This window comes from Lepus europaeus, chromosome 2 (assembly GCF_033115175.1).
Source record: "Lepus europaeus isolate LE1 chromosome 2, mLepTim1.pri, whole genome shotgun sequence".
In the NCBI taxonomy this organism is placed as follows: domain Eukaryota; kingdom Metazoa; phylum Chordata; class Mammalia; order Lagomorpha; family Leporidae; genus Lepus; species Lepus europaeus.
In genome coordinates this window covers 55,282,846-55,308,394 of record NC_084828.1, presented here as the reverse complement: position 1 = coordinate 55,308,394, position 25,549 = coordinate 55,282,846, and the positions used below count along the sequence as shown (strand labels likewise).

Below are 25,549 nucleotides of genomic sequence, written 5' to 3'. Positions count from 1 at the left end.
GCTAAAACACCAACACCCACACAGCCTCCCAGGTGTCAGAACCATGCTAACAGTGCGTGGTCTTCTGAGGGAAGCATTCCAAAAGGGTGTCCTTGGAGGAAATGAAAAGTAGTGTGTGTACATATTAAATATTAATAAGAACCTCTACTTAATCTAAATTTACTATTTAATCTCTGATCTTCTGAGGGGCACAATGAGCAAAAAAAAAAATGCTGCAGAGTCACTGTGGGTGACTAGCTTTTAATCACGTGCCTGTTTTGCCTCTGTGTAGTGTATTATCATATCCTCTTGCCTGAAATGATTTATGTCCCTGACTTAAGAGGCCAAAAGCTAGCACCTCAGAGTACCCTTGCATTAGATGAGGACTCACTGGTTTTTAAAAGGATGCCATGAGACATACTCCGGTATATTACTGTCTCCATCGTCGTCATTGAAAACCATACACACATAGTCACACAAAAATGCACATACAAACACACACACACATACACACACATAAAGATTCTCTGTATCCTCCTTTCCCCATCTCAGTATCCTGGGAAGTACTTAAAACCACAGGGCATTTTCCAGTATTGACCATTTTACTTGAAGATTTTAAAACCCAACCTATATTTTGCAAAGGAAGATAAATTGATAAGCTACAATAAAAACCTTTAAAGGAAATTCAGGCTGAAGTAGACAGCTCCAAGCACCTTTAGCCTTGAAAACTTCTAAGCAGAGTAGACAGCTGTATGCCAATTGTAAAAAGGTGCCTCTTCCCCCTGCCTTTGAGGTAGACCAGTTAGCAACATGTGTCCCTGGCCAGCCCTGTGGTATAGTGGGCTAGGCTTCCATCTGTGGCGGCAGCATCCCATATGGGTGCCAGTCCTCATACCAGTTGCCCCTCTTCTGATCCAGCTCTCTGCTCTGGCCTGGGAAAGCAGTAGATGATGGCCCAAGTCCTTGGGCCCCTGTACCCTCATAGGAGACCCAAAGGAGGCTTCTGGCTTCAGATAGGCCCAGCTCCAGACATTTGAGGACTGAGCCAATGGATGGAAGACTTTTCTGTCTCTCCCTCTCTCTGTCTGTAACTCTCTCTCTCTCTCAAATAAATAAGATCTTTAAAAGAAAAGAAATGTGTCCCACCTTAGCCAGCTGCACTGAGCAATGTGCATGCTGAACCTTGACTCCACTGAGTCCTCCTTGGCCAGGCTTCCTGTGTACGGAGCAGCCACAACTGTCCATAGTGGCCCTGCTCTCCACAGGCACAGGCTTGCTGTTTCTGACATCAGTATTACTCTGATGTAATCATTTAATAAGTTCTAACGGTGTCTGTTTAATTATAATTACATACTACAGGTGCTCCTCAATTTACAATGGGGTTACATCCCAATCAACTCATTATAAATTAAACATATCATAAGCTAAAAATGCATTCAGTACATCTAACCTTCCCAACATCCGAGCTGAGCAACACAGCACAGCTGTGTAGAGTGGTTCTTTACCCATTTGAATGCACAGTTTCCTGGGAGCTGTGGCTCACTGCCCTGCAGTCACAAGAGAATATGCTACTATGTGTTGCTACCTCAAGAAAAGATCAGAATGCCAAGATGATTATTGCTGAGAGTGTATCACTTTTCACCATCATAAGTCAAATCATCCGAAGGCGGGGGCTATCTGTAGGGTTGGAGATGGGTGGAACACTGGCAGAAGGAGAAATTATATGCTAAAATGGTGTAAGAAACTGGGGTCTCAAAATATAAGCAGTGTGGATAATGAAGTTTAGAAATGCTATTGCGTCTATAGAAAACAAAAGATGTTTAATTCTGTGCATCTCTACAGCCTTTCAAAAGGTAGAGACCTATATAACTTCATCCATAATCAGAGGGTTGTGCATGTATTTTTCAAAAATTTTATTTATTTGAGAGGTAGAATTACAGAGAGAGGGAGAGATGGCTGCAACGCCGGAGCTGGGCCAATCCAAAGCCAGAAGCCATGAACTTCTTTTTCCAGGTCACCCATGTGTGTACAGGGGTCCAAACACTTGGGCCATCTTCTACTGCTTTCCCAGGCCATAGCAGAGAGCTGGATCAGAAGAGCAGCAGCCAGGATTAAAAGCAGTGCTCAGACGGGATGCTGGTGCTGCAAGCAGAGACTTAGCCCACTGTACCACAGCACCTGCCCCAGACTGTCCGTACATTAATGTGCTTCATTATTACTATTATTATTATTAATGTGCTCCAATGTTAGTTCAGAGGAATGTCAGAATTATGACTCACACTTTTGTACAGAATCTTGTCATCCAGCAGCTACTTATCAAACAGTATTTGTTTACTTTGGAAGCATGTGATTTTTGTGCAGTGAATACTAACAGTGGCTTTAACTCTAATGTAATCTCTTAGCCCCAATCCCAGGGACTCGCCGCCCACCCTTGCCACCTAGACCTATGCCCCCACGAAGAAAACCTTTACCACCGAATAATGTCACTGGAAAGCCAGGAAGTGCAGGTATGTCCATTGCTTACCTTCTTTAGCCACAGTTTCCCCTTGACTGGCCAACCAAAGCCCTTGGAGTGTGAGCTCAGAAAAGCTACTAGTACATGTGACACAATTGGCCCCAAAGACTGAACTTTGTACATTACCGTTTTGCAGACTTGTATCCTGACCCTGGGATAGGTGGAGTAAAAACAACCATCTCTTCACAGCTAGGCCAGTTTGCTTTTTTAAATGTCTACAGGCTTGGAGCCTAGATAGAAACTAACTCAGGCCCTTCAACAAGTCGATTATTTTGGATAAGATTCTGTTGTTGCCAGTGCCTACACATGATGGAAAATGTGATACCCTGTCGTCAGCTTATCATTCTGTCTCCTGAAATTAAATCCTGGAGATTTCGATGAAAACTCCCCTGTTTACCAACCTACTTGCTATGCCAGTTAGGGAAGACTTGGGACTAAAAGGCTCAGGGTGACTGAACACACCTACCTCGTGCAACAAAATGTGAGTATGTACTGAGCCCTGGTGGTGGTGCTGTCCCCTACAGAATGACCTTTCTCAACCTGAGCGGTTTGTACCTGGTCTTTATCTTGAAGAAATCGTCTCTAGCTTCCCAGAGTAGTCTAGCTTTGCTTCTGTGTTTTCCATGCCCTTGATCCATAGCTCTGTTAGAGCAAAGAACAAATTGTCTTACACCTGCTTCTTTGTGTGCTTATCTTCTGTGAGACTGTGAGCTGAGCCTTCAGATGTTTTCTCAATTCCCAGAAGAACAGCCAGTGCTTAACAGTTAGAGGATATTAGATAAGTAATGTCTGAGTGAATGAATGAAATGGAGAATCAGTAAAAAGTTGATCCAGTTCAGAGTATGGTTTTCCCTCATTTTTATTAAGGGCTCTTCTGCAAGCACCTGCCAACAAATCATAGCATGTTCTCCAACTCTCCTCCTTTTGCAAATCTCTGATTGCTAAATATTTTGTCAGTGCAATCAGGATAAAATTGTTGAAGACAGCTGTGAAGGGTGGAACAGAGGAGGGTTTATGTGAAGGGGGAGTGTGGGTCATTGTTATTGCAGGATGGAAGGCACATGCAGTGTTGGGGTGGTTTATGATATCTCCAGTGCACAGTGAACCCTACATGTTTTTCCCATGGATTGAGGGAGAAATCAGTCCTTCATCCATGCTTATCATGCCTTTCTGAGTCAAAGCCCAGAGACACGACCTGTAAGGAGACCAGGTTTTCCCCAGTAATTGTAACCTGGGGCACATGTGACTTGAGTGCCTGCAGCCTTTAGGTCAGACTGGATGAGTCACAGACTGAAAGTGATGCCTGACGGTGCCAGTGGAATCAGGTGCTGCCCTAGAGAGCTCCCCTGTTCCATGGCCTTGGTTCCTGCCAGAGAAAACCCTTGTTCTCTTGTGTCTTGTGGGCTTTGGTACAGCCCATCCAGCCTGAAGAAGGACCACATACGTATTCTACTTCTGAGATTCACTCTGGTCCCTGCTCCCCATCTGGTGCTATAACAAAAGGAATGGGTGCATGGAGAGCCAAGCAACAAACAAGGGTACTTGTCTGATTTGGCCTGGCCCACGTCACAGAAAGCATATCTTGAATTCAGGAAATGCACTCCATGTCTGGGAGTGCTCTGAGGCTCTCTCGCATGTGCCTATGAGCACAACTGGGGCATCTGACACTGTGCCCACCTCCAGATCTGCTGACGCCTCTGAGTCCCCCTCAGCTTGTCAGGGTGAAAATGCTGTGCCAGAATTTCCTGCAGACACTGCTGGCTCTGAGCAGCTCACATGGGCTGCAGTGCAGCTTCCTGTGGGTTTTGCTTGCTTCTTACTGTGGTCCGCACCCACTAGGACCAGGAGCATGAGTCCCTAGGGGCCAGCCAAGGTGACCTGAGTGACTAATCTGTGATTCCATGCTGAGCCATGGTTCTTAGGTCAGGCTTGTATCCCTTGATGCTTGATTACCCAAGGATGAGTCCTTTTCCAAGGAATAGTATAGAATCCCATGTAACCTCTTCTGTGCTCTGAGCACCTAGTCTTGCCTGGGCCTGAGGGTGGATTCAGTTTCATAGACTTACAACTACTTTTTTTAAAAGACCTGATTTGAAAGGCAGATACCCACGTGTGCGTGGACACATGCGCGCGCACACACACACACACACAGGGTGGTGGGGGGAGGGTCTTCCATCTGCTGGTTCATTCTCAAATGGCTGTAACAGTCAGGGCTGGGCCAGACCAAATCCAGGAGCCTGGAATTCCATCAGTGTCTGCCATGTGAATGACAGGGACCCAGGTACTTGGACAGTAATCTGCTGCTTTTCTAGGTGCATTAGCAGGGAGCTAGATTGGAAGCAGAGGAGCCGAGACTCAAACTGATGCTCAGTAGGGGATACCAGTGTCACAAGGGGTGGCTTACACCACTATGCCACAGACCCCTATAGCTACTTTTTGAGTAGGGGATCCATGGTGAATATAACTCAGGGTAGCATCATTCCTACCACCAGGCCAGAATCATGGACATTATCCTCGGAAGCCTTTTCCTTCTTTTCCTGTCCTCTCTCATGCCCGCCAGTTAATCTCTAAATCAGGCCATCCCATCTCCCTGACATCTTTCCTTGACGTGACCCATTCCATCTGTTCCCACCGCCCTTGCTGTGGTTGGCTGCTTCTTCCCTTGCCCACACAGCTACCTCAGTCTCTCACTTCTCCCTCTCACCAGACGTGCACCAAAACCAGCCATCTTCTTCCCATCCTGCTGTATTGATTCCCTTTTGAAAATCCGTCAGTGGATCCTTATCACCTACAAGTAACATTCAAATCTGTGGTATGCAAATTCTTTCATGGAGTGCCTTTCTCTGCCCCTCCACCCTCAGCTCTCGCTGCACACCGTGGGCCCTCTCCACCTGCACCCTTTCAAATTCTACGCATCAAGTTGCTTCACACTTCTGACGTGGTTCTTGCCACCACCTCTGAGTAGAACACAGCTCTCCTCCCTGCCCACCGATCACTTCTGCTCTTTTTTTGACACATCCTCTGTGAAGACATCCCTTCCGCCCCCACACAGCACCTTCCATCTGTCTCCACAGACATAATCACACCCTCTTCTTGCCCCATCTGTGACCTTATCTGGTTCTTTCACAAGATCTCTGGTGCTTCCATAGACTTGGCCCACACATCTGTTTCCATCAAGCACTGAGTCTTGTTTTCTCTCCGAGCCTGGCTGAGAGTGCCAAGCCACATGATAAGTGCTTAATAAACATTTATTGAATAAATAAATGGGAAACTTGGCAGTGCTCCTCTAAAGCTGACTACTTGGCCTTGCGTTACAGGAATCATTTCATCAGGACGAGAAACTTCTCCACCCCCCAGGGCAACACTCAGTCCTACTGGAGCCCCCTCGGAGGGAACAGAGATAGATAAAAAGCAGCCGACAGCTCCTGCTTCTGGAGAGGAACTTGGTTAGTATGTTAGTATGGAGAGGAACTTGGTTGGTACTGGCTTCTTATATATAAGGTATGAAAATATCTCAAATTAGTTCATGGTGGGGGAGGGAGGCTTTGTTCTGGTTCTTCTATTTCACTCCAGTTTATGATTACCATGGATCTTTTCAATTGAAATGTATACTTATTTCATTGCTTTGTTTCAGAGTATGCTCCTTTCCTTAGCAGACATGGAGGTGCCCAAGTTTGGTTCCTAGACAAATCTAGACTATCCAGTGCTTACTACTAAATTGCACATCATTACTAAGTACACCTGTCTTAATTTATTAATGAGATTGACTGCCTGATAGTAAGTTTAAATTCATTGAACATGATCAAAGCCTCTGATTGTAGATTAATAATAATACTATGGAAATCAAAACTATAAGCAATTTATCATGAGGAATTGTAAATATCTTTAGTCTTTACTACTTTTTCATTGTATTATGAAGCTTTTTTATCTTTTGCCAATAGTATTGTCTTCCATTCTCAGGTAACACAACTGACTTTAGCTCAATCCCTACAAGAGAAACGGATCATAGTGGGAAGCCCAGATTCAAAGGTATGTTTGATTAGGCTCCAAATCTCAGTTTTGAAAAGCCTGCTTTTGGTGGGTACATCAGTCAGCTAATGCTATGTAGCAAACAACCATACAAATCTTTGTAGCCTGCTGCGGTAAGAATTGTCACGCATCTATCAATCAGCTGAGAGTCAGCTAATCTAGGATATACTTGGCTGGGTGGTTCTGCTTCTAGCAGCAGATACAGCGAGACCTCTTGTGGACTGGACTCAGATCTACCTAACACATGTTCATTCTCGTTTTCTGGACAAAGATCCAACAGTGACCCAGGAGAACTCATTCTCATAACGATAAAAAGTCAAGAGGTGCATCCAAACATACTGCCACGTTTCAAGCTCCTGTTTATATTACATCTGCCAGGTTTTATGGGCCAAAAAAAGTCACACAGAAAAGCTCAAATCCAAGATTGTGCACAGAGAATAGTTTTGAATGATAAATAACAAATAGACTATGAGATATTTCCTTTCGTAATTTTTACCTGAAATGTAAAATTTGATAATTCTCCCACCATCTCAAGATGCTTCTTATGAATTTGCAGACATATGCATTTGCGCCCCCATTCCTCCTACCCAACCCACCAACTTCTATAGTATAGATTAGTGTGGAAGTTATGGTCTGGTTATAGGTGGCAGCATACAATATAAACCCTTTTGGAGGGGTGAGGGTTGTCTGACTTCTTTCACTCAGCATAATTATGTGGAGATTCATCCATGTTGCTCTACCTGTTAATGACATTTGGGTGTCATAATCTTAAACTTGATTGTTTCTCTCTTTCAAGATATTGTTTCATTTTATCTATGTTGCCAAATTTATATTCACAAAGTTCATAACATTCCATTAGCATTCTAGCACTTATAATTTTGGTATCATACCTAAGAAATAATTGACTAATCAGAGGTCACAAAGCTTTTCTCCAATGGTTTTTTTTTATGAAAGTTTTATACTTTTACATATAGGCCTAATATTCACATTGAATAAAATGTTATATATGATATACAGTTACTCTCTTGCTTATAGATACCTTTTTTTTTTTTTAGAAAAACTGTCCTTTCTCCACTGAATTACATTTATACCTTTGTGAAAAAACAGTTGTCCATATAGACATGAATCTGTTTGGGGGCTCTCTAATCTGTTCCATTGATCTATTTATCTATTTGTACACCAGTACCACACTTCCTGGATTCCTAAGGTTTTATAATAAACCTTACAATTTGGTTGTATTAGTCTTTCTACATTATTCTTATTTTTCAAAGTTGTTTTGGTGATTCTGGGTTCTTTCCATTCCCATGTGTATTTTAGAATCAGCTTGTCTCTGTGTAAAAAATAATTTGCTTACATTTTGATTGGAACTGCATTAGATCTATACATCCTTGGGGAAAATTCATAAAAAATATTAGGTCTTTCCACCCATAATCCTAGTATATGTCATCATTTATTTTGGTCTTTTTTTTTTTTAAGATTTATTTATTTGAAAGGCACAGTTAGAGTGAAAGAGGCAGATAAGTCCACTCCTCCAAATGGCTGCAGCAGCCAGAGCTGGGCCAAGCCAAAGCCAAAGCTTCTTCCATGTCTCCAACTTGGGTGCAGGGGCCTTGGTCCATCCTCTTCTGCTTTCCCAGGCCATTAGCAGGAAGCTGGATAAAGAAGTGGAGTAGCTGGGACTTGAACCGGCACACATATGGGACACCAGCATCACAGATAGCAATTTAGTACACTAAGCGAAAACACCAGCTCCTATTTAGGTCTTCTTAATTTCATTTACCAATGTTTTCTATTTTTCAGTGTACAGAAAACCATAAAAGTAGACTATTGTTTGAATTTCCAATTGTTTGTTGCTAATATGTAGAAAAACAATTGATTTTTGTACAGTGATCATGTATCCTGCAACCCTGCAAGACATGTGAATTCTAGTACCTTTTTAGCATGCTCAAGGGATTTTCTACACAGAGAACTGTGTCATCTGAGGGTAAAGTTGTACCTCTTCCTTTCCAGCATGGCTGCCCTTTGCCCTTGCCTGATTATACTGCCTAGAGCCTCCAGGAAGTAGTAAAGAGAAGGCATCCTCTTCTTGTTCCTAATCACAGTTAGTCTTTCACATTAAGCATGATGCCATCTAAAGACTTTTCATTGTTGTCTTTATTAGGTTGATAAAGTTCCCTTCTGTTCCTACATTAATGAGCATTCTTTTTCAGAAATTGGTCATAGATTATGCCTGATTTATCAGCTTTTATTGAGGTGATTTTTTTTTTTGTAGAGTAAAATAATTTTAAAGGATTTATTTATTTTGAAAGAGTTACAGAGCAGAAAAGAGAGATCTTCCATCCACTGGTTCACCCCCCAGATGGCTACAATGGCCAGCACTGGGTCAGGCCAAAAACAGGAGTTTCATCTGTGTCTCGCACTTAGGCAGTAGGGGTCCAAACACGTGGGCCATCTCCCACTGCTTTTCTCAGGCCATCAGCAGGGAGCTGGATTAGAAGTGGAGCAGCTGGGACACAAACTGGCACCCTCATAGGATGCCGGCATCACAGGCAGCAGCTTTACCAACTGCACCACAATGCTCAGCCCCAAAACATTTCATTTTAGACTAACTTTGCATTCTAACAACAAACCCCAATTGGTCATAATGTGTTCCTCTTTTATGTAATGTTGGGTTTAATTGACCAACACTGTATTTAGAATTATACTCGTTAAGAATACTGGTCTGTGGTTTCTTTGATGAGTTCTGGTATCAGAATAATGCCAAATTATCCTCTTACACTTTCTGGAAGAGTTTATGTGGAATTTATATTGCTTCTTTGATGAATGGTAGTGGTATTTGCCAGTTAAACATTCTAAGCTTCATATTCTTTTAGTGGGAAGATTTACATAAAAAATTCACTTTCTTTAAGAGAAAGTGCTACTCAAAAAATGTTTTTTCTTCCTTGGCCTTGGTAATTTGTGTCTTTTTTTTTTTTTTTTAATTAGAGAGAGAGAGGTCTTCCTTCCTTTGGTTCACTCCCCAAATGGCCGCTATGGCCGGCGCTGTGCCAATCTGAAGCCAGGAGCCAGGTGCTTCCTCCTGGTCTCCCATGTGGGTGCAGGGGCCCAAGCACTTGGGCCATCCTCCACTGCCTTCCCGGGCCACAGCAGAGAGCTGGACTGGAAGAGGAGCAACTGGGACTAGAACCCGGTGCCCACATGGGATGCCGGCGCCGCAGGTGGAGGATTAACTGAGTGATCCATGGCACCGGCCCCATGTCTTTTTAGATATTAGTTTATTTCATCTAAGTTGTCAGCTTTAGTGGCATATAGAGTTGTTTATATTATTCTCTTATTGTCATTTTAATACTAGAATCTGTATTGTTGTCACACTCTCATTCTTGGTATTTCTAAAGAGTGTCTTTCTCCCTCTGTTGCTTGGTCAGTCTGGCTCTAGGTTTCTCAGTTCCTTGATCTAAAACAGCCAACTTTTTGCTGCACTGATCTTCTCTATTTTTTTATTGATTTATTTCTTTTTATTCTTCCTTTCTTCTGCCTAAATTTGGGTTTAATTTGCTCTTTCAATTCTAGTTTCTTAGGATAAAGACAACCTCATTGATGTCCAACCTCTCTTCTTTTTTAATGTATCATTTAATTCCTCATAGTTTCCCTTTGATATGACTTAAGCAACATCCAAATTTTTTGATAAGTTGTATCTTCATTTTTACTCTGATCAGAATATTTTAATCTCATTTTTATTCCTTCCTTGACCCATTGATTATTATTTATTCTGTGTGTACATACAAAAAGATACATATTTTCCTATTTCTAATGGGACCCTGAAATAACTTAATAGAACTGCTATAAGAAAATAGCCCACACTTTGTGGCTTGAACAATAGAGATTAATTTTCTCATGGTTCTGGGGGCAGGAAGTCTGAGATCAGTGGTGTGTGTTCCTCTGAGGCCTCGCTCCTTGGTTTGCAGATGGCTGCTTCTCACTTTGTCCTCCCATGGCCTTTCTTTCTTTCTTTTTTAAGATTTATTTATTTATTTGAAAGGCAGAGTTAGAGAGGCAGAAGCAGGGACACAGAGAGATGACTTCCATCTGCTGGTTTACTCCCCAGATGCTGCAGCTCCCGGAGCTGTGTCAGTCTGAAGCCAGGAGCCAGGAGCTTCTTCCTGGTCTCCCACACAGGTGCAGGAGCCCAAGGATTTGGGCCATAGAAGAGAGCTGGATAAGAAGTGAAGCAGCCAGAACTCAAACTGCCACCCATATGGGATGCGGATACTATAGGCAGCAGCTTTACCTGCTGTGCCACAGCGCCGGCCCCCGGTGGCCTTTCCTGTGTGCATGTGCATCCCTGGTGTCTCCTCAGAAGGACAAAAGTCAGACTGGATTAGGGCCCCACCTTTCTGACCTTATTTGACTTTAGTCTACTTCTTCAAGTCCCTAAGTCCAACTATAGTTACTAGAGGTTAGGGTTTCAGCATATAAATTTTAGAGGAACACAATTCAATCCATAGCAAGTATTCTATAAATGTTAGTTTAGTCAAGTTGCTTGATTCTTCTGTACAGGTGTTTCTATTTCTTCTATTAATTTGTGGATAGTATAGAAATTTGACTATCAAATAATTATGAATATTTCTACTTTCAGTTATGTCCATTTTTGCCTTAAATATTTTAAACATCTGTGCCTAGAGATGCATATTACTTATGATTGTGATACATTACTGATTGATTGATTGATTGTGAAATAACCTTTTGGCTTCCTGGTCATAGTCATTGCTCTAAAATAGAATGTGTTGACATTTATGTATCAAGACAGGCATTCTTTTGATTAATGCAATCTTTCCTCATCCTTTTGTTTTTAACCTGTTAGTCTGTTTATATTTAAAAGTGTTTCTGATAAACATACAGCTAGTTGGTTTTGTTTTTAATCCAATCTGACAATCTCTCCCATTTCATTTTGGGTGTGTACAACGTTACACATAGTATGACTGTTGATATTGTTAACATTTATATCTTCACTTCGCGAATTTGTCTTCTGTTGCTCCCATTTATTCTCTGTTCTCTGTTTTTACCTTTTTGAACCTTCTTCCAGATGATTTTGTGATTCCATTTTATCTTTTTTATTGTCCTATTAGCTGAAATTTTGTTTTAGATGTTACCATTTAGGTTTATAGTATGCATCTTCAAATTATCACAGTATCTTCCCATAGTAACATACAACTTCACATGTAAAAACTCATACTAGTATGTGAAGGGACTTCAAAAAGTTCATGGAATGGAATTAAAAGATCATTTGGGGTTGAAAAATTTGGAAATCTAAGCAGTTTTCTCATAATACAGATTTTCTAAAACTTTTTGAAGATCCCTCATAGCTTCTTTTTTTTCCTCCTGGTCTTTTGGCTATTATCACACATTTTACTTTTTCAGGTTATATGCATTATACTAAATCATTTTCATGTAAACAGCAAATTGTCTTTTACAGAGGCTAAAATAATAATTTTTAAAAAGACTGAATATTTACCTATATACTTACTGCATCTGGTGCTGCTTCTCTTTGTGTGGGTCGACTTTTCCATCTAGTATCATCTTCCTTCTACCAAAGACTTCCATTACAGTATCTCACAGTGTGAGTCTGCCGGTAATGAATGACTACAGGTTTTCTGAGTCTAAAAAAAAATTTGCTTTTTTTTTTCAAAAAGATATTTTCACAAATTATTGAATTTTAAATGATAAGTTATCCCTTTCAATATTTCAAGATGTTTCTCCATTGCCCTGTTACTTGCATTCTTTTCAATGAGAAATCTGGAGGAATTCTTATCTTTGTTCTATGCATATCTTTTTTTCTTTCCTCTGCCTCCTATAAAAGTTTCCTCCTTATCACTAGTTTTGAGAAACTTGATTATGATGTGCTTGTTTTCTTCTTGTCTGTTGTGCTTAGATTTCTTTGAACTCTGGTTCTCTGGGTTTAGAAGCTTAATCATATTTTGGAACTTCGGGATCATTCCTTCTTGAAATGTGTTTTTCCACACCCTCCTTACTTTAGGTAATTCAATTACATGTATGTGAAATCAGTTGAAGTTGTCTCATAGCGCATGAATCTTCTTTAATTTTTTTCTCTATTTTAGTTTTTGATAGTTTTTATTGCTATGCCTTCAACTTCATTAATGTCTTATTCTGCTGAATCCTAAGTGTATTAATCCTATGCAACATATTCCACATCTTAGACATTGTATCTTTCATCTCTGGAGTTATGATTCAGGTCTTTTGTGTATCTTCATGTCTTTACTTTTAACCATATAGATAGTAGAGGTAGCTGTTTGTTTATTTTTGCAAAATGTTCTTTTTTTTTCCTCAGTGCATACTCTTTTTATTTTTTTCCCAAAGAAACCTTTGAGATAGTTGTTTATTATCTTCATCTGATAATTTGAACATCTATGCAAATTCTAATTTGGCTTCAAATGAATGATTTTTCTCCTCTTTATGGGTAATATTTTCTGTTAATTTTACCTAATTGCATGCTAAAATTTTTTATTCCTGAAACATTCTTGTGTTTTGTTTTGGGGTGCAGTAAAATTTCTTAAGACCATTTGACCTCTTTGAGTTTGGTTAAGCTGCCACCTTTGCAGTGCCAGCATTCCATTTGGGCTCCAGTTCGAGTCCTGGCTGCTCCATTTCCAATCCAGCTCCCTGCTGTCCTGGGACAGCAGCAGAAGATGGCCAGGTCCCTGGATCCCTGCCACACACAGGGGAGACCCAGAAGAAGCTCCTGGCTCCTGGCTTGGCATGGCCCATTCCCGGTTGTTGCAGCCATTTGGGAAATGAACCAAAGAATGGAAGATTTCTCTCCCTCTATCTCTCCTTCTCTGTAACTCTGACTTTCAAATAAATATTTTTAAAGAGATTTCTTAAGTGGGACCAGAACTGTACTTAATGTAATAGACTAATTATTGGCTATTACTGAGGTAAGACTCAATGCCTCATAAATTAGGAAGTTTAAACCATGCCCAGGGGGACCAAATTACTTTTGAATATTAGTATAAGGTAAATATATTTAGAAAAGTAGATCAAAAGCAACATCTATAGCATGTGTTCCAGAAACAGGATTTGGGGATATTCACAAATCAGAACTGTCACTTCACTGCATTCAGCCACCAACTTGTGTGCTAGCACAAGTAATTACACTTTTGAGCTCTCCTTCACCTTCTTGACAAGCTCCAAGTCGCTAAATGTCAGCATCCTCTCTCAGGTCCTCATGTGCGATACATCCAGAAACCCGACAGCAGGCCCTGCTCCATCACCGACTCCGTCAAACGGTTCCCCACGGAGGAAGCCACAGAGGGAAATGCCACCAGCCCACCGCTGAACCCGCCCACCAACCTCACTGTGGTCACTGTGGAAGGCTGCCCCTCATTTGTCATCTTGGACTGGGAAAAGCCATTAAATGACACTGTCACTGGTAAGAATATGGATGAGGACTTGTCCCTGGGATGGGAAACTTTGATAACACTTTACACTGGGAGTGGGTACCCTGGGTCACACTGTGACGTGTACAGCATATCTGAGGAGGAACAAGTCTACTGTCTTTCTGGTCCTTTATTATCAAAAGTGTTACAAGATGGGAGAAGAACATCTTTGTCCTTGTTGTGAGCTCCCTGTGATTCAGCAGATCTCTTTAAGCTGTGTTCCTTTCCTCTCCATTCAGAACTGTATTTCACGGTGTGAAGATAATGGCTGGTATTTTCATTACAAAGGAAATTACAGAAAATAGAGAACAGACCATTGCCAATGACATTTAAACTAGTGTTCCTTTCACTAACTCCGTTTCTAAATTGACGTAGAGCTTTGAAGGAGGCCAAAAATTATTTTAACTGTCTTGGGAGAAATGAAATGAAAATATAATTCCTGGTCAATTTTTTGCTCATTTCAGGAAATTGTGATTCTACCACCATGCACCCAATTCCTCTAAAAATGATTGAGAAATATAAAAAACCCTGGGTCAGTTGAATTTGTTGTATGGTGATTTGATTCTCTGTGGTGAACAGCAAGGTCGAATAAGAGAGGAAGAGGTAAAAAGATTAACAACCCAAATTAGCTGGAGAATACAGCAAATATCACGAGCTTCCTGCCGCTGGGTCCCCAGGGGTTAATCAAGAAGGTGTCAGAGTAGAGAGTGGAGGATGCAGGTTCTGCCAAAAACATTCTCTACTACAAAATAAAGATGAAAGCAGCCGTTTCTCCTCAAACAAAACTGTGTGATCAGGGTAACTTCCCATGTAAGCTAATGCTTAGTTGGCATTGTTTATCATATTTTATGATTCTCCCATTTGCACACAAAACTAGCCTCTGTTTTGAGAAAGCAGCAACCCCTACCCATGCTCATGGGGACTCATCTAGCTTCTTGGGACTATGCAGGTAGGTATTACCATCCCAGTGTCTAAAAAATCAGTCTCTTAGTACATGTACTAAAATGTACTACGGTGCATGTACTAAAATGACCAAACTCTTGATCCATACACTAGGCTAATAAGAAATTCTTGTGACAGTCTGAGGTTCAGTTCTCTAAAAATCAAGTGACTCCATCTTCCCCAAAGTTGTAATTATGAATTGTATGACGTTTGTAACTGTAAAACTATATAGTTATGCATACATTCCTACAGACTTACTTCTAAGGGTTCAGTTTAAGAACTTGCCATGGATCCCAAATCCCCTGAGTGGCAAAATACCATCTTATGGATCATATGGATAGGATTAAGTGTTTAAGTGATCATATAAATAGGATTAAGTGTCTGGTAATAGAATAAAAAGGAGTGAATGCTCCAACATGGGAAGCAGTCAATATAGCAGACTCATAGAACGACAATCGCTTTAAGTAGCACTCTTAGCTCAGAATCAGCCCTTAAGGCATTCTGGTCTGGCTGAAAAGCCCACGAGAGTATTTCAGGCATGGAAAGTCAAGACACTGTGGCAAAAAGTCATACATAAACGATCTCTGTGAGTAAGACCCCAGTGGAAAGAAATGGTCATCAATGAAGGAGGTACTTTTCTCTGAAGGGAGGAAAGAACTTCCATTTTGCTTATGGTCCTATCTAAATACTGATGGAATATGTGGATTCAAAAGGCTTGCATAGCCTAGGCAGCTCATGTCAAGAGCCTTGGGTGGTCACTGACATCATACATAAGAATGTTAATTGTTAAATTAATAACAAGAGTCACTATGCACTAACTTCTCATGCAGAACCTCTGTCCTCAATGAGTTGTATTATGAAAGTTAACTATAAAACTTGTTCTCAAAAATTTATTTCATTTTAGTATATTAAGTGGAAGATATGAACAGCCCTTGTCTATACTGTTGAAGAACAGGTTTTTTTGTTTTGTTTTGTTTTGTTTGTGTTTGTGTGTGTGTGTGTGCAAATTGTTGAAATCTTAATATTGAGTTGGTCCTCTGTATAAAAAAATTGAAAATAAATCTTAGTGGAGAATGAGACTGGGAATAGGAGAGGGAGGAGGAGGAGAGGAGTAGGAGTGTGGGTGGGAGGGCAGATATGGTGGAAAGAATCACTATATTCCTAAGATTGTACTTATGAAATGCATAAAATTTGTATTCCTTAAATAAAAGGTTTCTTTGGGGGAAATATAACAAAGTAGGAAAAAGAACTTGGTGTGAGTGAGCAAGTGAATGAATGAAAAATAAATAAAAATTAAAAAATAAGAATCGACTATAAAAATTTCATTTGCCTTAAAGATGTGGATGTTGAGCTGGAATTGGCTCATCTAACACATCTAATCATCTAATACATATCCAGTTAGATTTGAAAAGTTTGTGGAGGTGTTGGTATTTGGAGCAGCAATTAAGATACCTCTTAAGATAATCACATCCCACATCAGAGTGCCTGGGTTCTCAAGTCTTGACCCTGCTTCCAATTCCAGCTAATCTGCACCTGGGGGAGAGGGGGCCACAGGTGATAGCTCAAGTACTTGAGTCCCTGATACAGGGAAAGCCAGACTGAGTTTGGGGTTCATGGATTTGGCCTTGCCCATCCCCGACTCTTATGGGCATATAGGGCATAAACCAACATATGGAAGACTGATCTATCAGTCATTTTTCTCTCCCACCTTTTCTCTCCCCCTCCACCCTCTCATCTCTCTGCCTTTTAGATAAATATATTTAAAAATTTTGTTTGTGGAAAACAGAACTAAAAGATAAGTTTATTTTTGTGCCAAAAAATTTTGAAGTCTGTAGATACAAGGATCTTCAAAAAGATCATGGAAATGCATGCTATGGAAAAACTGCATGTTTTCAAAATTTTTGGCATCAAAATTTTGGTTTGACATTTATTTATTTTAAAGTCACACAGAGAGCTCTTCTATACACGGGGATTTACTCCCCAAGTACCCATAATATCCAGGGCCTACCCATGCTAAAGCCAAGAGCCTTGAACCCAATCCAGGTCTCCCGCATTTATGGTATGGACCATGGTGCTTGTTCCATCACCTGCTGCCTCCCAGGGTTTACATTAGCAAAAAGCTGGAATGAGAAGCAGAGCCAGGACTCGAATCCAGGCACTCTGATACAAGCTGCAGTACACTAAGCCACATCTTAACTGCTGCATCAAATGCCCATCCCCAAAGTAAACTTAGCTTCTAGTTCCATTTTCCACACACATTTTGAAACTGGTTCATACGTCATTAGTAACTCATTTGACTTTTTAAAGCTGAATGGTTTTCCTTTCTGATAATATAAATGTTTTCTTCAGAGAGTCAGAATAAAGAATACTTTATCCATCTAATCAACTGTTTCAATAATATTACTACGTGTTAGTGGGTTCCTTGAGATCAGCCACGTGATATAGGACTTGTAATAACAATTCTTATGGACAAGAACAATTGAAATAAGTTCATAATTAGCCATTGCTTACCTAGTCCATATTTGAACATTGGACCATTTGCCCAGTTCTCACTTCGATCTTTTTCCTTGTTTTTAATGTCCCACTAAATACCGCGACTTGATTTCACATGTGATTGTTTCCAAACCAGAAGCTCAGATAATACAGAGATTAATTCTTATTCCAAGGGAACTGCTTTGCAAGAAGAGACTGAGACAGACAACAAAAAGAGTAAACTGTATTCCTTATTGTCCCTGGAGTTGATTCCTGTCAGTACCTTTGTTGTTGTTCTTAACCCTTAGTGCCACAGTCATGTTTAGTCAATACATCCACGTTGCTTCTTTCCCTTCCACACTAAAGTGCAAGGTGCACAAGCTTTAGTTTCCTTACCCGGAACAATAATAGTCATTTCCACCATTATCAATTTATTGTGAGGATAAAATTAGAGGATTTTTCATATGTAGCATAAATTAGAAACTCTTAAGTTACTGTTTGTCGGTGGTAACAATAGGATAAGCTATTTTTGTAGTTTTAAGGGAAACAAAAAGCCACTATTACTTTAACGTGCTAAAAATGAAAGGTGTGTTGATAATGCAAAGACATTTTTTAAAAGCTAGAATTATGAATTATATGCTGAATGTATTTTTAATTATGAACACACCTAGATTCTTCTTAAAAATAAAACACTCAGTGGGAAAAAAACTACTAAATCAGCTTTTTATTTTATTTTTTTATAATTTAAGTATACAATTCTCATGTATTTCATGTATACAGATTTAGGAACACAGTGCTACTTCCCATCTCATTCTCCCTCCTGTCCCTGTTCCCCCCTTCCTCCTCTTCCTCTCCTATTCCCACTCTTAATGTTTACAATAATCTAGTTTCATTTTACTTTATACTCATAAAATTAACCCTATACTAAGTAATGAGTTCAGTAAATAGCATGAAGAAAAAAACACTGTCCATCAACAGTAGAGACAAGGGCTATAAACAATCTTAAAAGCTCAAAATGTGAGTTTCACTCCTATATATTACATTTTTAGTACTCTGCTAGTTACCAAAGATCAAGGAAAACATATGGTATTTGTTGTTTTTGGACTGGCTTATTTCAGTAAGTATAATGGTTTCCAGTTGCATCCATTTTGTTGCAAAAGACAGGGTTTCAGGGTTTTTTTAACCATTGAGTAGTACTCCATAATGTATATATACTATAATTTCTTTATCCAGTCCTCAGTTGACGACATCTGGGTTGATTCCATGTATTACCTATGGTGAATTGAGCTGCAGTTAACATGGGGTTACAGATCACTCTTACATGCTGATTTCGTTTCCCTGAGGTAAATTCCCAGGAGTAGGATGGCTGGGTCATATGGTATCTCTATTTTCAGCTTTCTAAGCTATCTCCATACTGTCTTCCACAGTGGCTGTACTATGTTTACATTCCCAGCAACAGTGGATTAGGGTACCCTTTTCCCCCATGTCCTCACCAGCATTTATTGTTTGTTGATTTCTGTATGTGAGCCATTCTAACTGGGGCAAGGTAAAACCTCATTATGGTTTTGATTTGCATTTCCCTGATGAGCAATTTTTAGGGCTCCAGGCTGGACTCCCTCCAGCTGTACCACCAGTGACATGGGCTGCTGCACTCTGCTCTCTTCTCACTTTCCAAAGCTGGCGCTTCCTCCAGCTCCGGGCTGTGGGGGTCCTGTGTTGTGTCCAGGTTCATGGCTGCGTGTTCATGCCTTCCAGGCTGATCCACTGTGTCCCTCTTCCTTCTGTAGATTTTCTACTGTAGAGTTCACTGCAGCTCTCCCCTGGCAATGCCCTTCCTCCGCAACCTTTGCTACTATTTACCCCTAGCTTAAAGCAATATGTCCTTTCCCTGTTCCGTCATCTTGAGGAATTAAGGAGATGATGGCCTCATAGAAGGAGTTTGAGAGGGTTCCCTCCCTTTCAATTGTTTTGAATAGCTTGAGAAGAATAGGAATTAGTTCTTCTTTAAAAGTCTGGTAGAATTCAGCAGTAAAGCCACCCAGTCCTTGGTTAACTGTTATTTGCAACTATGTTTTAAACTCAGTTTTTTTGTTTTGTTTTGTTTTGCAACAATACCTCCTCTGCAGTGGCCTCCTCCCCACTCTGTGGTAAAGCCCCATGGGGAAGGACACAGCTTCTTAAGCACCATTTCCCATCTAGTGCTTTCCCCAAACTCGGCTTCCCAGTGGTGACGAACTGTCTCACCAACCTGGCAAAATCATGGCCTGTGGACCCACAGCAACTGCAGGAAGGCCGTCAGTCTTCACCAGTTACCAACCTGCCACTGCTCTATGTCAAGAACATTAGAAATAGCCAATGAGAAGCTCCCAAAATGCTTTTGGGACTTTGGTCATCTGGTGACTATTAACTCATCTGGAAATTGCTAATGTATGAGGGTACTTCAAAAAGTTTGTGGAAAACAACATTTTGCTGCAAATTTTTTTTGGAATTCCTGCATACAAGAGGTCTTCAAAAGTCATGAAAAGGCACACACAAAAACATCAACAATAGCAACAACTGGATTTAAACATTTTGCACCAAAATATACATGTCTTAGAATTCCATTTTTTATGAACATTTTGAAATACCTTCATACAAAATCAGATTGTCTCCACAACTATGATCCCACTTGCTCACTTTTAAAATCTGAGTAGTTGCTTATGCTACTAATTTCAAGAGCAAATAAATCATCTGGGACATAAAGACAAGTAGCTGTTGGCTGTTTTCTGTTTTCAGAGTATGAAGTAATATCCAGAGAAAATGGATCATTCAGTGGGAAGAACAAGTCCATTCAAGTTACAAATCAGACTTTCTCCACAGTAGAAAATCTGAAACCAGATACAAGGTAAGCTATCTGTGCCATTTCAGAATTCTTCCTGAGAAAAAGTCATAATCAAGCTAAGAAATAAATTATATCATCTTTACCTCAAAGGGGGGTATGCCTACTTCATGTTTCTATACATGGCACTAAATACTTCTGGATTCACATTTTGAACATATGCACATTATTGGTGGGTACTGAAGAGGACAGCTGCAACAGAAAACTCGGCACTAAATGTTGATATTAAATACCGAAACCCAGAGAGGGAAAGCTGTGGAGCAGAGGCGGCTGGTGCCTGCACGTGCTCAACTCTGCTGGAAAGGGGAGGGCAAAGAAATGGAAGCCATAGGACCATAGTGAAAGCTTTTAAAGTTAATAGAAATGCTGCAGACTTGTCTCAGACACAGCAATCCTTTGTTGTTTTGATTGTGGATAAAATGAGAAGAGCGTTTCGACAATAGAGGTGTGTATTTTTAGCGATGTGTTATAATGAACAATTTTTCAAAGTATCCATTATTCCACTTTGATAGTAGTTCATTCATATTGCTATATAGCCTTTTGATTCCTCCTTCAGTGTAAAAATTTCAAATATTTTACCAGTTCATTTTATTATCTAAGGAAAAATAAGGGCTTTCGACATTGCTAGAGTTGTAGGAGAGAAGTTCTAAAAGGAGGTTTCTTTTGTATTTTTTGGTAAGTTTCACTTAGGACTTTCAGTGTCATCAACTGACTGAGTGGAATTGGGTATCAATAGTGAGGTCAGTTTTGGCTCTGACTAGGGAAGCTTTTCTAATCTTTTTAGGGAAAAAGAAACATCTAACTCACTGAAGATGGTGTGCTGTATTTAAATTTCAGTCCTATACTGTAAAAATAACACTTCTTCTACAAGATGTGGGTTTTTTTTTTCTTTAAGTTTCTCTATTTTGAGCTGTAACATGGAAAATTTTGGAACCACTAACTTCCTTATAAGATTAAAATTAGCCAAAATAAGCATATATTTCAGGAAAGGCCCACGTGATGATCTTGGTACTGTTTTCTTAACAAGGTTGAGAGAAAGCTTACTTATACTATAATGTATTTTAAAGAAAGAGAAAAATGTGATCTAATTTGGACTTTTTAATAGGTGAATTTGTACTTGGATGTTTTTCCTCTTCAGTTTCCTGCTTTTTATTCCAGTTAATAAAAAGTGATCTGGGTTGTACAATATGTTCATTGGACAACATCCAATTTCTAATGTTCATTGTGTTCCTTTTCTGAATCAGGCTGTCCTCAGATTCTCTTACAGTGCACCTATTAGCTCACCATCAGAACGTAAACTAGTTATTCCACCAACATTTTAAGCTCGATTTGTTTCTGAAAAGGTCTGTGTTTCTGTTCAGATAAGATTTATTAAGTGCCAGGGATGTGCTCTGTGGTGTGCTTGGTGGTGTGGCTGCCCCTGCACTGGCAGCTGGAGGGGAGGCAGCTGCTAGCCCAGCATTCTACACAAAGTGGTGAGAGCTTGGGTAGCAGTGTACTCCAGGCGCTACAGGAGCCCAGGATGGGTGGCAGCCACAAAGTCTGGGGAAGGGAGCAAGACCCCCAGGAAAAGAGCGCTTGGGTTGAGCCATGAGGGCTGGGTAGGATGAAGCGAGCCCGGTGACTGGGGGAGGGGAAGGGAATGCCAGGGAGAACAGCGCGTGAGTGCACCGAAGCCCAAGGCGGCATGCTGTGTGCAGTCAATGACTGGCTGTTTTCCCCAGCGTGCATGGTAAGAAGTGACTGGAGGAGGAGGAAGCCAAGAGTGGAAACCCGGTCAGGGAGGGCCTGGTAAGCCAGGTCAGGACATGGGGTGACCCAGAGGGTATGACTGAGGACTGGCGCTCTTTCAGTTTTCATCCTTGAGCTAATTGTAATGAGTAACAGTTGCTAGAATAAATGGCACAGCATTTTGTTACTGTCTTTGCAGGAGTGCCATGTGGGCATGTGACCAGACTGGTGAAGTCAGTGAGGGAGAATAAACTATCCTTGGGCTGAGCTCCATTTCTGTCTGTAGTCCCAGGTCGTGGGGTTCCTTTGTAGCATCTGGGTGGCATGGTTTCAGGACTTGGGCTAAATGTTTCTGGAGTTGCCTCAGACTCAAAAGACAGCACAGGTTCTTTTTTCCTCCCCCTTTAGGTGGTGTGCCCTTCTCTCTTAGGTCCATCATCAGTGGGCTTTAACCTTGGCACTAATTTGACACCTCTCCATGTATCTACAAGTAGTTCATTTGATGCTGTTTTTAGAGTTTGGAATGATCAAATGGAATCCATTAGGATATCAAGATTATTAGTTTTCATATAGAAACTAAGTATTCTTTGCCTGAGATATTTGAGACCAGCAGTTTTTTTCAGATTTGGGAATATCTGCATAGACTTTGTTGGCTGAATATCCCTGATCCAAAACACCCAAAATATGAAGTATCCTGAAATCTAAAACTCGTATTTTTAAAATGTTTTCGATTTATTTGTTTGAGAGGCAGGAAGACACGCAAAGTGAGCTTCCATCTACTGGTTCTCTCCCCAAATGCCTGCAACAGCTGAGACTGGTCCAGGCTCAAGCTGAGAGCCAAGAACCCAGTTCAGCTCTCCCACCTGAGTGGCAGGGACACAGCTACTTAAGCCATCACTTGCTGCCTCCCAGAGTCTGCATTAGCAGGCAGCTTGACTCGAGAGGAAAGCCAGGATGCAAACCCAGACACTCCTATATGGGTTGCAGGTATCCCAACCTGACATCTTAACCAGTAGGCCAAATCTTTTGAGGTTTCGTGTTGGCACTCAAGAATTTCAGATGTTCAGAGTAGGAATGCTCAACCTGCTTATGCGTCATGATTTTAAAGCTGTAAATCAATAGTTTGAAGTAAATATTTTCCAATGGATGAAAATAGAAAACATGTACACAAAGAGGTTCTGATGAAAACTGTTTAGTCTACAATATCTGAAACTTTGTGGTGGTCCCATAGCTCAGTAGGACCCAGTCCCCAGCGACGCTGCACGTGCATTCTGCCTCTGTCTTAACAGAGGTGTGTCAGAGATGGGGCAAAAATGTTTTGAGCTGAAATATTAAAATGATGTGTTGAAGTCCCTATTAGACAAAATACAGGGTTAAGGAAGAATAAACCAAAGTAAATTATTTCACTTAATTTGAGATTTCTGAAGCCTAGAATTACCTACACAATGACAACCAACACTCATGAGTACTAAGATCCTAAAAGAGCAGACCAAACGCAGGGCTCACACCAAGGCCCAGGATTCAGGAGGAACAAGTGCCGCATGGAATCCTGAGGCTGGGATAAAGAGGAAGCAGGCACAGGATGCAGCACCAGGTGTTTTTTATTAGCTACAAAGAAGAGCTCTAGTCCTAGTCTAATTCTTGGAGGAAACTTTGAAGCAAAATATATAGCAAAATTGAATTTCTAAAGCAGGCAAATTTTGAGTTATAGCGCTTAAAATCCCCCCATGAGGATCTGGAATTCTCTACTGAATAATTGGAAGATAATGACTTCTAAAAGAATTTTAATTCTTTTCCAGTGCTAGAGGAGTCATGGAAATCATTTCTTGAAGGAACATTTTCCGTCACTCTTTCTGACTAAAAAACATGAGGTCTAAAAACAGACGATAATTACTGTCCACTCTACATACTTGCATGGGTGGAGTACAGCTTGAGGTTGGATCTTTTCACTCAGGAGAACCAAGGAAGATTGTAGATCAATGGTGATTTCCTTGTGAAATTCTAAATGGTCTCACAGTAAACCAGAAACAAAAAATATGCCCTCCTTTGCCTTCTCACAGTGAATGCCAACCTTCTGCCCATTTGTGTACCTTAGCAAGGGTTTATCTACTCTGCAGAAGCTCAAAAGCCTCCCGTAGTAAGGGACCATCCCGCTGATGAGAGCTTGGTTCTGCACCTGCCATTTGATGTCCCTGTCTAAACAGAGCAGAGCTGCATGGCTGCCCTGGGGTACCTGTGTACAGCTCCAAAGTGGCACACGGGTGCCCTCCCCAGCCCAGGCCTGTGGCTCCTGCTGCTGCAGGAGTCTGTGGTCATATGTGTGAACAGAGAAGGCAGATCATTGTGGGGGAACCATAGCCTTTAGTCAAGTGATGCAAAAGAGATGTGTTAACTCAAGTAAATTGTGTCTTTTTCTTTGGAGGGTCCCTCTCACACCAAATACATGTTAGCTGGATGTTAGCATCCAGCTGAATCAGTATCCACTAGCCCACTCCACAATACTTGTGTTCCATTGATTCCCCCACAAAACCTTTCCTGTTCTAGGATTACCCAAGAACATCAGTTCTCTATCTCTTCAGGCAGTGTTGGTTCTTACTGAGCTAAAAGGAAAGAAACTAAGAAAACCTTTAAACCTTTTCCTAGCTGGAGCAAACCACTCTGTCTGCAAGAATTACTATGATAATTCCTGGCTCCGTGAAAAGGATTGCTGAAGCATGTTTTAGTAAGTCTTACACCACTGCCTATGGGAACAGGAAGTGAGGATTAGCGGGTCTCTTAAGTCTCTTCCGGCTCTAAAAAGATAAAATAATACAATGACCCAAGCCATGCATGAAGTCAATGAGAGAACTGGAACTGAAGATAAAACTAAAACCCAGATCCATACTAAGTAGAATTGTCCCAGGAAGACATTTTCCATTGGGTCTTTGTGCTGCCTGAAGTCTGCTTTCAGATTGTTTTTAGCACAAATTTTGATAATCCCTTGATGGGCCCACTTCTTCCTGATTAACTATTTAGGCAGTATGGACAGATACAATCATTGCACACTAAAAAAGTTCCAATGAGCCTGCTTCCCTCTTCACTTTACTGACAAATTGAAAAATCCACCGCATGTGCCAGACTTAACATGTGGGCCAGCAATTTCCTTTGGAAAATGTACTCTGGTAATTAAGATAAATCAAATTCACTTAATCTGCTCAAGTACTTTTATTGACCTCTGTGGCTTGGGAGGAGTTTGGAGAACACGTCTTCCTACCCATGTCCTATAGCTGGCAGCAATGCCAGTTAGAGATTATTGTTTATGTTATTTGATTTAATAAAGTGCTGGCACTGAGGTTAGCTGGAATAGAGGCAGCAACTGCTTATGAGCTGTAAATCTGGCTGGATGAAGCCAGCATGTGGAATAGCCATTCCATCCTTTTCAGAGTGCTTTCTGTAAGATCAGGTCTCTGCAGGGTCTGCGTTAACTTTGTAATGTCTCTTTTCATGGGCTTTGTAGAAAGGAGTAAAATAGGCTGCCAAAGCATGAGGCATTTTATTTAGTTTTATTCA

The 25,549-nt window shown here is 40.8% G+C and overlaps 1 protein-coding gene across 31 annotated transcripts in view; it reads left to right on the top strand.

The window, feature by feature from the left end:
- The window catches only part of ABI3BP (ABI family member 3 binding protein), a 298,516-nt gene that overhangs the window by 259,553 nt on the left and 13,414 nt on the right, over positions 1-25,549 (top strand). For all 31 annotated transcript variants that reach the window (XM_062207047.1, XM_062207032.1, XM_062207040.1 and 28 more), the window contains 5 exons: positions 2,382-2,486; positions 5,812-5,940; positions 6,455-6,523; positions 13,761-13,970; positions 20,167-20,275. In XM_062207047.1, the coding sequence (XP_062063031.1) occupies positions 2,382-2,486; positions 5,812-5,940; positions 6,455-6,523; positions 13,761-13,970; positions 20,167-20,275 (622 nt within the window). The remainder of the gene's footprint in view (positions 1-2,381; positions 2,487-5,811; positions 5,941-6,454; positions 6,524-13,760; positions 13,971-20,166; positions 20,276-25,549) is intronic.